This window comes from Peromyscus maniculatus, chromosome 12 (genome assembly GCF_049852395.1).
Source record: "Peromyscus maniculatus bairdii isolate BWxNUB_F1_BW_parent chromosome 12, HU_Pman_BW_mat_3.1, whole genome shotgun sequence".
NCBI lineage: Eukaryota > Metazoa > Chordata > Mammalia > Rodentia > Cricetidae > Peromyscus > Peromyscus maniculatus.
In genome coordinates, this window is record NC_134863.1 from 35,609,368 (window position 1) to 35,623,274 (window position 13,907).

Below are 13,907 nucleotides of genomic sequence, written 5' to 3' on the forward strand. Positions count from 1 at the left end.
AGGTATGTGCACCTGGGAAGAGTATACCTGCTTTATCCTCTGGTCTCAAAGAAAACCCAAGATTTTGTGTTTGGGTGGGAATGGAACCTAGTGTGTCATCTATGCTAGGCCATGGCTTCACCACTCAACTATATTCTCTTGCACTACAGGTCCATGTCTTGAGGCTGCTCACAAAGTCCCTCAACACAAGCACCAGTGTCCTGGTGGCCAGGCATGCTGGGCAAGCTTTCCTTCTACTTCACCACCTCACAAGAATGCTACCATGGGAAGCTTTGATAGCTCTGCTTCTGGCAGAAGGATGCCATTGAATGTAATTCTTCTGACACCTATGTTTTGCTTTGTGAAATTTTTTTATTTAATATTTTTATTTTAAAATTAACTTAATTTCACATATCAGCCACAGATTCCCCCGTCCTCCCTCCTCCCACCCCCCAGCCCTTCCCCCCAATCCACCCCCCCATTCCCACCTCCTCTAAGGCAAGGTCTCCCCTGGGGAGTCAGCCCAGCCTGGTAGACTCAGCCAAGGCAGGTCCAGTCCCCTCCCTACACCAAGGCTGAGCAAAGTGTCCCAGCATAGGTCCCAGGCTTCAAAGAGCCAGCTCATGCACCAAGGACAGGTCCCGGCTCTACTGCCTGGGGGCTTCCCAAACAACTCAAGCTAATCAACTGTCTCACTTATCCAGAGGGCCTGCTCCAGTTCCATGGGGGCTCCTCAGCCATTTTTAATTTTTTTTGGCTTTAAATACTGCTAATTAGGATAAAATAGACTAACTTTATCAATTATAAAGCAACTGAAAACATTTACCATTGAGTTTTTAAAAAGGCACGAAGTTGTACAGCCTTACTGCAGCTCTAACATCTTGACAGCAGCCTCACTTTGAAAACACCAAGATACTGCATGAAGAGTGGATCTCTATAAGAAGTCTGCTCCTGTGAGCTGCAGGGCAAAGCCAGCCTTCCCGTTCTAACTCTGCAGTACAGTGATTCAAGCTGTCCCCGACTGCGAATCCATTTCCTCACTTAAAGCTAGGTCCTCTTACCTCTGCTACTTGTTTCGGGGTGGGAGGGTGAAAAAGCCTATGAGTTGTGCCGGTCCTCTGGCTGGTTTGGGCTTGCAAATGTACAGCTGTCATCCACATAACTCGTTAGCTTTCAAAGCTAAGGTGCTGATAGCCACCAACGAGGGAGCAAACACCAGGTGATTTTCCCAAGGACCAAGTAGTAACACACACTAGAAGGAGAACCTGTATCCTGGATTCTGATCATCAATCCTGTGCTCACCCAAAGGGCAGTGAACAATTCTACAAGACTGGTGTTTCCATAAACTGGCAAATTTTGAGAATTTTTTTCATATTCAAATAAAGACTAGAGGAAGAATTAGAAGCATACATGAGGTCCTTTACTTTTCTACTTACCTATGCATGCTTTACAGAAAGGCACCCCCACCTTACCTAGTTCACATTTACAACATTAAAGACGGTAGACACTTTTTATAAGACAAAAAATTAATAATATAACAAACCTCTCCACATAGTAGTAACAGAGTCTCACTTCATGTATTTCTATATGCTCTTGGACTTGTCAGTTTGTTAAAATAGAAAAAGCAGCTAGCATCTGTCCTAATGAACATGATGATTTAATTATAACCCTCACCCTCAACAAATTCATTTTTGCTTCAGGATGATGCAGGTTTTAAAGCTTGCTGATTCTCCTGCAAGTTGAGATGCACAATATTTAAAACAATATTGGAATTCTTCGAGATGTTTAACTCCAGTTGACATGAAGAACGCTGAACCTTCATCGACCCTGGGAGCATTTACTTAAGACTTCCTGTCACATCTGCTATAAAGCATTTCAACAGATGGACTCCAGAATAGGTCACTGAACTGGGAAAAGAGAAGAAAACTGAATGTTTCTCCTTACAACAGAACTGAATTCATGTTATGCAAAGTTGTTTTTTCTCTAAACCAACTCTTATGGTGCCATGTTAGTGCAATGCCTTTTCGTCTGTCCTATCTCCCTTCTGTTTCAGGCAGCATTCTGCACTATCTAAAACAGACCCACTCATCTGTGATGATCCACAGCATCCAATCCAGTATCTTCCTTCTCTAGTCAGTTTCAGGCAGTATTCTGCACTATCTAAACAGACTCACTCATCTGTGCTGATGATCCACAGCATCCGATCCAGTTCTTTCAGGATTCTCAACATTTTACCACACCTTCCATCTTGCTTTCTCTTCTCCAGAGTAAGTCCTGATATAGTTTGGTCTTTTTGTGATAAAAATTCAAACATCTTGAAGTATTCTGAGCTTAAAAATAATCATCACCACACAGTGTGACTGTCAACAGAAGTGGACAACTGTGGTCTCTCAGGCCTGAACATCCTCTGGTTTTATAAAAGGTGGAATTTTCCCTGTGGTGCTGCCAGTTCTGTTAATGTGGACAGCAGTTTGGATTTTCTGGCTAAAACTACCAGGCCAAAACCAGCCTTCTGAAGGCTTTTACAAGTGAAGTAAGCATGTATAATTTAAAGGAGAGATGGAAGTTGGATGGCTCACACACTAACTGGCACTCTGCATTAATGTGCAATGTTTCTGTTAACTCACAATTCTGTCCCCAGAGTCAGTTCTCATCTGCTTGGAATTTTACTACACAAAAGTACAGAAGCAATTAGACTCTGCCTACTCACCTATTTTTCCTATATCATTTATAAAATATACCATTCATAATATTAATCTATATGGACATTTCACATTTATACTTTTCTATCGTATTGGGGCAGAGTTCATGCATAAAGATAATTCATGCATAATTATCACTTAATTTTTGTCTATAGGTTCAAAGCCAAATCTTTCCAGACTAAGTGTCTTTACCTTTCTCTTAAGACAGCAGTTCTCAACCTGTGGGTCTTGACCCCTTTGACAAACCTCTATCTCCAAAAAATATTTACATTATAATTTACAACAGAAGCAAAATTACAGTTATGAAGTAGCAATGAAAATAGTTTTATGGTTGGGGGTCACCACAACATGAACTGTATTAAAGGGCCGCAGCATTAGGAAGGTTGAGAGCCACTGTCTAAAAAGAATATAGGAAGAAAATAAAATAAAACCTGACTTATTTACAGCACTCAATTGTGAATAGGCCAAATTCCCTCTGAAGGAATGTCTGGAGCTTTAACAAGCAAGTGAGCAGGTGTATACAAGTCTACCAAGGTTTGAGAGCCATGAGCACATTCCTATGAATGACTGCTGGGTTAAAGGGATGGTGAATTTCTTTCAGGATAATAGGCTTCCATGTCTCAATTTTGAGTGCTGGGTGGCTTTCTGCAGGGCTTTGGTTACATGTGGTAACTATGTGTGTCAGGGTCATGCAGCAGAGAAAGCTGTCATGTCTAAAAAAGCAAATGCCTTTATAAAACACCAGGAATCCAATCATGTGGCTCTTAAGCCTAACCCTGCCACTGATGACTGGCAAGAAATGAAATTATGTATTTAAAGTATATATATCAATCACAACACATGATCCTTCTAGTGGCATTTACCAGTGAGAAAATAGACTCAGAAAAAAACAAGTTGCTTTAAAACTGGTAGCCTCTAACAGAAACCCACATGTTATCTGACCCTAAGGCCCATGCCCTTCCACTTCAGCAGATCCTCTGTAACGCCATTTCTCACTTTAACTTTCTATGTGAAACAGGCATGTTTACTCTGGAGATCAATGCTGTATGTGCAGCACCTCCCCCAACTCATCTGTTTTTATATAGCTTTAGTTAATGTCAAGCCACAATCTGACAGGACACGTTTTTGGGATATATGTATACAAAGTGTGGGGCTATTGCCTCATCAGTCCCTTTTTTGGAACTCCATAATTCCATTGATGTAGCTCCCAAAATTATTAATTTTCCCTGTAACATCATGCTGTTAATTCAAACTCAGCTTATAGTAACTAAAATTGACATTTTTTTCCAATATAGGTATATATTAGCCATGATTTGCTAATTTAACTTTGTGTGTTTTTTAAACCCCTTTTATTTCTTCCTAAACAGTTCAAGTCAGTGGTTGTTTTCTAGGACAACACCAAGGGCTCTGGAGGAATTAGGACGTTAGTCCCACCTCCAGGATTTCCACTGCACTTGTAGGATGAAGGCAAAGGAACAGGATAGATCAGAATGTAGGTGAACGAGAAGAGCATTTTGGAGGAGGTGGATCCTGAAAGGCACATTCATAATCTCAATTTCCATCTGCTCTAGACTGATGCAACTAATGTAGTTAAGGGGACAGTCTACCTCCACCAAACGGTTACAAGGATTTTTATCTTCTCACAAATTACCACGGTGCCCCCCCACAAACAAGTCAGGGCAAGGAAACCAGAGATTGATGCTCCATCTACCTCAGTACACATTACTTACTATTCCCAAGATACACAATAGAAGTAAAAACCCAAGTTTTTCATGAAACCCTATCAGAGTGTCCCAAAACTGACCAGCTCAGAAAATACCTAGTCTGTCTGTTTACTTTAATTCAAACTTGAAATAATTTTTCTTCTTTATATAGGTCTATTTTATATTAAATTTTTAAATTTTTTTTTTGAGGGAGAGGGTCCTACTATGTAGTCCAGGCCGGTCTTGAACTCAGCTCTACACAGCCTGTCAATTTTTAGGCAAACTGATCTGTCAGGGCCTGAATGAGCTTTTTACCACAAGGTAAGTAGTGCTCACTGAAATTAAGGAGCCGGGCTGGTGAGACAGCTCATCAGGTAGACGGGCTTGACTGAAAGCCTGAGAACCAGCGTTCAAGTGGCAGATCCCCCAGGTGACAGACGGGAAAGAAGTGACTCCAAAGGGTGCCCTCTGCCCTCCACAGGCCCACCACTGCATGAATGTGCCCGCACACACAATAGCTAAATCAACAAGTAAAAGCTGCTTTGTCAAGTTTTCATTTCGGTCATGGCCTAGGGCTGAGCCAGGCTGAAGCAGAAAGAGGAGGAAGCACCTACAAGAAGAGCCAGCATGAAAAAAAGAGACAGAATAAGGTCCTAACAGACTGTACTGAGAACACACAGCTAAATTCAGTTTCCTAAGTGGCACCTCCATCAAGGAACACTGATTTCATAGTGAAGGCTTTTTTCCTTTCTCTCTCTCTCTCTCTCTCTTCTTTCTTTCCTTCCTTTCTCTCTCTCTTTCCCTCCCTCCCTCCCTCCCTTCCTCCCTCCCTCCCTCCCTCCCTCCCTCCCTCCCTTCCTTTTTGTCTTTTTAAGATAGGGTTTTTCTGTGTAACAGTTCTGGCTGCCCTGGAACTGCTGCCCTGGAACTTGCTTTGTAGACCAGGCTGGTCTTGAACTCAACAGAGATCTGCCTAGTACAGTCTTTTAGTATGCAATGTTATTAGAGCAATTTAATTTGATTCTTACCTTATAGGAAATAACTGAGGAAAACAGCCTTGTGTTTGTGTGTTGACGAACTTCTGGATCTGAAGCACTTGTTTTAAAAGATAGCCCTTGGAAGATCTGTCAATTTTTGTTAATATCATCTACAGGAAAATAATTTAAGTATTAGAAATAAAATTTATCAATATAGTTTTACACATTTTAACTATAATTTTTCAGTTCAGTTGAGTTGGTTCATGTGAATTTCTTAATCTCTATCTACAATCTCATCTATAGAATAAAAACAAGCCATACATAATTTGCTCTGATGATGAGATGAGCTAAAATATGTCACATATGAAGTGTGCACTGTGTGTCCACTACTTAACAATGCTTTTAGTGCATGACCATAATGCCTTGGACTTTAAAGATCAGTGAGAACCACTGAGCCACATTTATAACTGACGTCAGCTGTTTTATGCGATTAAAATGTATTTTATAGTCTAAGATATTTAAGTGAATATAACTTGGTTGAACCACATAAAGCTGCCAATACGTAACAATTTTGGAAACAAAGTTCAATTCTACATGTAGCACTCTAAAGGGAAATTAGAAACTGGGTGATCGGTTGGCCATATCTGCTATGGTTGTATTCTCGGTAAATCTAGACTGTTACTCACCCAACTACAAAGTAGTGGAGGAAGGTCAGATTACAGGTGATTACAAATCAAGGAAGAAGTGAAATTTCAATCTATCAGGTTCTCTCAGGGAACATTAAACCCTCAAACACCCAATACACTCTTACTTGAAGCTGCTGGTGGTGGGGCTCATCCATGCCAGGCAAGTGGTATTGCACTGAACTATAACTCCCCTAGGCTAAAATTTAAAGTCATCTTTTTGTTTGCCCTTTTCCCTCCTTCTTGGGTACTTGGATTATTGCTGATATCTTAATTCCTTTTCCAAAGAAGAAAGTATTCCCTTCAGCTAGAACTGACGGAAATATATGATTCACAAAGTGGTACCTGGGATACTCAATCAGGACTACTAGTACTTCACAGCCAGTTTGATAATACTGAGTCATTTTTATACTAATTCCTTGATGCATTATGACAGTGTCCCTAATACTTCCTAGGACTTCTGCAAATCCCAAGAACGTCACAATTCCAAGAATACAACAAAAGCGGCTGCCAAGTTGCATGGCTTTATTCCCATGCAACTTCACTGCTTCACTTTAGTGGTTTCTGACATTCTTTGAAAAGTAAATTACAGTCACTGAGTTCTTCACTTCCCTTAAAAAGAAACTTTAAAAGTCTATCTGGAAGTATTACAAAGTAAAATTAATGTGGACACTGACCTACTGACCTGCATTTTGGTGTAGGTCAATTTTATGCTAGTAGAGAAAAAATAAATCTAATGAGATATTCCTAAAATAAATTTTTAGTTATCTTTTTTATTTCATGTGCCTGCATGTATGTCTGTGTGAGGGTGTCAGATCCTCTGGAACTGGAGTTACAGACAGTTGTGAGCAGTCAAGTGGGTGCTGGAAATGAAACCGAGGTCCCCTGGAAGAATACCAGGGCTCCCAACAGCTGAGCCATCTCTCCAGCTCAGAAAATAATTTTTTAAAGAATATAAAAATTCTACTTGTGTGTAGAATTTTTATATTCTTAAAAAAATGTTGGAATCGTCTCAGTTTCTGGTGCAGTTTTAGTTACATCTTCGTAAGTACTAGACCATGAGCTGCTGTTCAAGAGCTAGTAACGTGTTTGGGACAAATGTTTGTATTCCCATAAAAAACAACTTGGGAAGGAAGGCATTTCAGAACACTAGATGGACAGTTTAAGAAACTGACTGTAAAGGTAAAGCTTGTATAGCTCCAATATGTTAAGAGCACACACTGTTCTTTAAGAGGGCCTGAGTTCAGTTTCCAGCACTCCCAGTGGGTGGCTCACAACCGCCTCTAACTCCAGTTTCAGAGAAATCTGCTGCCCTCTTCTGGCCTTCATAGGCATCTGCATACAGGTGACACAGGCATGTGTATGTGTACACACGTGTGTTTTCTTTCTCTCTCTCTCTCTCTCTCTCTCTCTCTCTCTCTCTCTCTCTCTCTCTCACACACACACACACACACACACACACACACCTTCTTCCCTCTCCATAAATTTAAAAAATTAAAGCTGAAAGAAGGAAAAAAAATAAGAAAGTATCACAGAACTTAAAGGCACTTTTAATTTTTAATTTTTTTTTGGTGTATATGTGATGTATACATGTGTTATGTGTTGTGTGTGTGTGTGTGTGTGTGTGTGTGTGTGTGTGTGTGTACACATGTGCACATGGGTCTGCCTGCAGAGGCCAGAGGAGGGCATGTGTCTATTCCATCGCTCCTGCCATTTTCCTCTGAGCCAGGGCCTCTCCCTGAATGTGGATCCGGGCTGGTAGCCAGCAATCATGCGATCCTCTGGTCTTCAATCTGTACAGCACTAGGGTTATGGGCATGCGTGTGACCACAGAGCTTCCCATGTGGGTGCTAAGGACTAGAACTCAGGTCCCCATGCTTGTGTAGCAAGCATTCTTCTCTATGGACCCTCTCCCCAGGGACTCCTCTATCTTCCTGGAAACACCTGCTCACTACTAACAAGTACATGTGCATACGTATCCCAACTGTGATTTCTAATTGCCACCGTAAGGCTAAGGAAACACTTACCACGTAAGGCAATGCAAATTCTTCACACATTTCTATGGCAATATTGTCTAACTTTGTAATTCCAACAACACTATCCACTAACAAAAATGTTCTCTTCAAGCTGTAAGAATAGAAAGAAAATAATGGCAATATAAGATAAACTCATTCATCTATCTCTCTCCTAGGAACTTCATCCTGTGGTCCAATAGGACTCAATGCAGTTTATTGTACTTTCAATAACTAAATTTGCTAAATACCAATTTATTTCAATAAGAACATATTAAGCTGACTGAGTCTTGACAGAAAGATAAATGAGACCCCTCCTGTAAGAACTTAAAAGTCTAGTGGAAAAAGAGACAAAAATCAAATTTATTATAATTTTAATATTACTTTAATTTTGCACCTTTTATATGTAAAGCTACAAATGTATACATATACATACATGTATGTATATGTATACACACACATTTAATTTGTGATGCTGAGATCAAATCTGGAGCCTTTAGCAAGTTAGGCAAGTACTCTATTACTGAGATACATCCCTAGTCTATTTTTTTAATGAATATTTTTTCCTTTTCTTTCTTTTTGGTTTCTTTCAAGGCAGGCTTTTACTATGTGGCCCTGGCTATCCTGGAAGTCTCTTTGTAGACCAGGCTAGCCTCAAACTCAGAGATCTGCCTGCCTCTGCTAGGATTAAAGGAATGCACCACCACTGCCTGCTATAAATATTTTTTATATACTTCAGAAGCCTAACATTATTTTCCTCTAGATTGTGTGATTCTTCAAACACATTATTGCTTGATTATTTATGGAGATAAAAAAATAAAGACAACATTTTTAGAGTTTGTGATGAGTGAACTACTTGAAGACAGAGTTTACTGAATTTTACTTAAATCAATTAGCTAACAATTTTAATTTTCAAAATTAGCCAGCTGAGAGTTTGGTTTTGTAAAAAAATGAATGAACTAACTGTTGAATACTCTTTATAGTTTCACCTTGAGAAAATAAATGAAGTTAAGATTTTCTTGAACTATAGGCAAAAGCTAAACAGGCGGTGTATACCCTGGTCCTCAATTATTGCAGAATAATACGAGGATAAAATGCACCTACAAATAAGTCAATTGATAAATCTGAAGTGTCTGCCATGTGTAGAATACCCTTGATTTAAAAAAGGCTTTGGGACTAAATGTGTAACTACTGTAAGAAAGAAATTTTCTTACTTCGTCCGTTCTTTTAGATAGGTCTCTACCATGTCAACAAAGTCTTCCGGGGCTCTATAGCCATAACCTGGCATGTCCACCAATGTAAAATATTTTCCAACTTTGAAAAAATTCATTTTCTTTGTGTGGCCCTGATAAAGTAAATGGGAAAAAAAAAAAAAGCTGGCTTAAAATATGTCCTTTATTTCATGACCAGAAATGTTTCTATTCAATCAACAAATATTTATTAAAAGTTGAAGTATAATTATGAATGCAAAGGGAAAAAAGTGAAGATTAGTGGCCACCAATAATTAAAATCTCTTCAATTTGTTTTTTAATAAAATACGTTTGGCTTAAAAGCTTTACATTTCATATTAAAAAGACATCGACAAACTATTTCAGAATCTTTCCTATCTTGCCGTCTGAACGTCACCCAGACTGAAGCTGTATGTCTGCCATTAGCCAGTTCTCTGATGAACAAATACACAGAGTAATGAGCTGGGTGCTGATCAAATGTTTATCTCATCACACAGGTTCTTAAAACACCATATCCAAGGTTGGACAGTTCTTATCTGCAAACGAGAGTTTCACTCACTAAACCAAGATGCTTTCTAAGTGGGTTTTAGTGTCCTCATAGACATTTTTTTAAAAGAATGTGCAACACCACAATTATTAAATAGAGTGCAATAAAATTGATGCAAAGATAAAATACAGCTACTATGCTTTTGTGTTCATAAAACACTTAGGAATCAGGAAAGGAAGACAAACAATTTAAAGCCAATTGTTTGGATCTTAGAAAAGACCCTATCAAAGGAGAGGGTCTTTATAAATGATGATTAAGTTCCTGGTTACTTATTTGTCCATCTGTTAGAAAGTGTGTTTAGAACTCTATAGTCTAGAATGAAAAGAACCAACCTCATCCACCGTCCTCTTATACAAGACTGGAATCCATCCTATCTAGAAGTCCTGGTTTAGCTGGCTTATTTGGTGAGGAAGAAGAGGAGTGAAGATGAAGTGTAAGGAATGGAATCAATAGTGATGAAGCCAGAGAATCTACTACATGGAGTGGGGAGCAAACACCTCATGGTTTCGTGCAAGGGCTTAAACTTAATGAAAGGGGTAGGCGACATGGAGCATTGCAACAGATGCTAAGGTAAGGGGAGCCAGGGGTGAGTTTTTCGAAAAGGCTACTTTAGATTCCAGCTGAGTCTGCAGAATTGCAAAGGAAGTAGATGGGGGAAATGACAGAAGCCTATAGAGCAGAGTGTCCATGAAAACAAGAATAGAGTGGCCTTGGGTAAAAGAATAAGCAAGACTAGTATATATGCAAAATGTATGCGAGTGCGTATAAGTAGAGAAGGTATAGGATTACAGAGGATAACGTAACTTTAAACCTGTTTTTCCTACAACCAATGTAGAACTAGATGCTCATTAACATATACAAAAAACAGAAAACAGCAATAAAATACTTAATTTGGCAATTAGAGAAGATTTAGATAAAGGATGCTTTCCTCAAGATATTGGCAAGACCTCTACAGTCAATTCAGCTATATGGTCCCCCCTACCCCCCAGGAAATACATGGGCACTAATGATATGTCTTACCTTATTACTTGTTTAAAAGAAATATCTTCTCTAGGAACTTAGCAATTATGATCTCTTGCACCTTCCAGTACTTAGGTCTCATTTTAGAAAATTTAACAGATACCCAGCATACCGGTTTTTTTGAGACTCTGACTTCTACATCAGGGGCCAGCGAAAACAAGGCCTTTATCAAGGAGGATTTTCCAACATTGCTCCGACCTATGAAACACACCTAGTATGAGGGGCAGAAAGGAGAATGGAGAACTTAGAGAACTGAAGAGTGGTTTATTTACTAAATGTTCTATTTGCGGGGTTGGAGAGATGGTTCAGTAGTTAAGTGCACTTGCTGCCAGAGAGGACTCGGGTTCCATTTCCAGCCCAGATGGCCGCTTTCAAATGCCAGAAACTCCAGTTCCAGGGGGATCTATTGCCCTCTTCTGGCTTCTGAAGGCAACAGCAAGCATGTGGTGCACAGACATGCATGCAGGCAAATCATGAAATACAAAAGGCACTGGCTGCTGTTCCAGAGGACCGAGGTTCGATTCCCAGCACCCACGTTGCGGCTCCCTGCGGTCCTCCATGGGCACTTGCACACAGCGGTGGTGCATCCACACCGAGCTTTCTGTTGGTTTGATTATTATTTTTTTTAAACCCCTCACGTTGGGTGACAAGCCATGGGCAGGGGCGAACTCAAGCTCTCTCACCTCCGGCTGCTGCAGGCTCGGGGCGTGGTCTAGGCGGACCGCCGAGCTCAGGTACTCGATGCGGTTCCGGGCTGTGGCCGCGAAGACGCTCTCCGCCCTCGCCATGTCCTCCAGGCTGGGGTCGAAGAGCCTCTGTTCGATCAGGCCCGGCCCGGTGTCCGAGACGAGGTGCTGCTCCAGCTCCCGCAGCGGGTACAGAACTTTCGTTAGCTGTTTCTGCGGCAGCCGTAGCACCTCGGCGAGGGCCGGGGACGTGCTGTAAAGCCGGGGCCAAGGCCCCAGGGCTGGCGCCGTCTCAAGGAGCCTTCCCATCCCAGGCCGCAGCCCAGCCGCCGCCATTGTCCTCTCCCAGAATCCTCGCGACGACTTCATTCATAGAGTCTGGACCGCGCCAGGGAGACTCCCACTGCCGCGGCGTCTGCTGGGAATTGTAGTTTTTCTAGGGCCTTCTCGCCTGCTCGAGGTTTTCCACCGCCAAAAGACTGCGAGGATGTCGGGGACCGGCAGTGGAAAACCTGCTGACTTTCTCTAACACCTTGGCCTTAACAACTGTGCATCAGATTGGTGTGTTCTGTGGGAAAGACTTCAGCGGTTTCCAGAGGCGAAAAACCTACCTCGTCCTGTGGTTTTTGAGTCTCAAGGGAAGGAGCCATAGAGCGAAGCTCTGGAGGATTCCAAGCCCGATTTGTCATCTGTTTCCGGTCGTCTTACCGATAATTGACATTTAATCATAAGTTCACATCACTGAGAAAAAACACATTTGCAAAGTTAAATGATCTGGTGAGAAATGTGGTTGGAATAGCACCTCGTTTTCAGGGAAGGGACTGTAACTCATTGAAACTGCAGCTGAGAGCTCACATCCAGATGCATAAACCAGAAAGCAGAGAGAACTGGGAAACAGACCTGGGAATAACAAGAGGCCCTTGAAGCCTCAAAATGCAACCCCACCTCCAACAAGACAATCCTTCTAATCCTTTGCAAACATCTCCACAAACTGGGGACCAAGTATTCAAACATATGAATGAGCCCATTCTCATTCAAACCACCACAAACATTTAATCATGATTTCCCCCTCTATCTCTCCATTACTTGCAATAAATCTTAGAGAGATGACTTAGAGTCGACATATGCTATGCTTTCTCTGGACATAGGCGATCAAACTCTTCCCAGTGTAGACAGAAGATCTATGTGAGACATGCACATAGCAGTTAGATCTACTAGTGAGAGGGTGGAAAACCAGAATAGGATTTGAGGAAACTAACACCATTAAAGTTGCCATGGGAATCATAAAAAATACAGAGGATTGTGTAAGTTCAGGAAAATCAAGCCAAAATCAGGATAGGAGAAGATCCCATCTGGTAAATGGGATTGTGCAATCGCTTGCAGTAATAATCTGAACCTGGTTGTTGACAGTATCTTGGTTTCTGGTGTTTTGTCTATATGAAGTAGGTATTAGTCTATAGCCGTATATTAGGATTCGGGATCTAGCTTTCTACACCAGAGGTTTGTCTGGGCTAGGATTGAGAATAGAATTTAGCCCTAGATCAGAAAAACACATGGTCTGTGCACAACATACACTGTCCAAGATGGAGTTCCTAAGATTCTCTCCTCCCCTGTTCTGTGGGTTTTGCATTCATTCCTATCACAGTACCCCTTCAACTGATCCAACCAGAGTTCTTGAGGGAAAGTCTTGATTTCTTTCCTTATATCCCACACTTAATCCACCAGCAATCTTGCCGATTTAATCTTTGACACATCCTGAATGTGAGTCTTTAGCCTATCCACTGTTAGTATCGTGTTTCCAGTCCCCATTACTTCTTACCTAGTAATTGGCTATAGCTTCCAAAAAACTGGCTGTCTACCATTACTTTGTATTCTTTTAGGTGCATTCCCAACATAACAGCAAAGATAGTTCTGTTAAAATGAAAGTGAAAATCTCCAGCATCTTCCTGTCTCAAAGACAAGCCAAAGTTCTCCCCGTAACTTAAGAAGCATAGGTAGCCCTGCCTCTCTGTATTGCCTGCCTGGAATGTTCCCTTCCAGATGTTATGACAAGGTTTGCTTCTTTACCACTTGGAGTGTTTGAGGTGCTCCTTCTGAAGAAGTGACTTTGATTTTGAGAACTGAAGAGGTAGCTCACCACAGAGTTAACACTTAAAAAAAATTAATATGATATAGACAGGTATTGTATACTTTACACACAGTCCTTAGAGTCATTTTATTTTTTTTTGGGGGGGGGTCGTTTTTGAGACAGAGTCTGTTCCATAAGTCAAACTGGCCTCAAATTCATGATCCTTCTGTCTCAGCCTTCTGACTAATGTACCACAACACCCAGATTGAGAGCTAAGATTTTTCACTAAAATTCATGTGAC

General features: G+C 41.0%; 1 protein-coding gene across 1 annotated transcript; it reads right to left on the reverse strand.

Moving 5' to 3' along the window:
• Positions 1–1,377: 1,377 nt before the first annotated feature.
• Gtpbp8 (GTP binding protein 8) lies at positions 1,378–11,903 on the reverse strand. The gene is made up of 6 exons (XM_006975775.4): positions 11,536–11,903; positions 10,965–11,063; positions 9,271–9,401; positions 8,072–8,171; positions 5,413–5,531; positions 1,378–1,886 (listed from the first exon to the last, which is right to left on the reverse strand). The coding sequence occupies exons 1-6, from the start codon at positions 11,872–11,874 to the stop codon at positions 1,817–1,819; spliced, it is 858 nt and encodes a 285-aa protein (XP_006975837.1). The 5' UTR covers positions 11,875–11,903; the 3' UTR covers positions 1,378–1,816.
• Between the last annotated feature and the right edge of the window lie 2,004 nt (positions 11,904–13,907).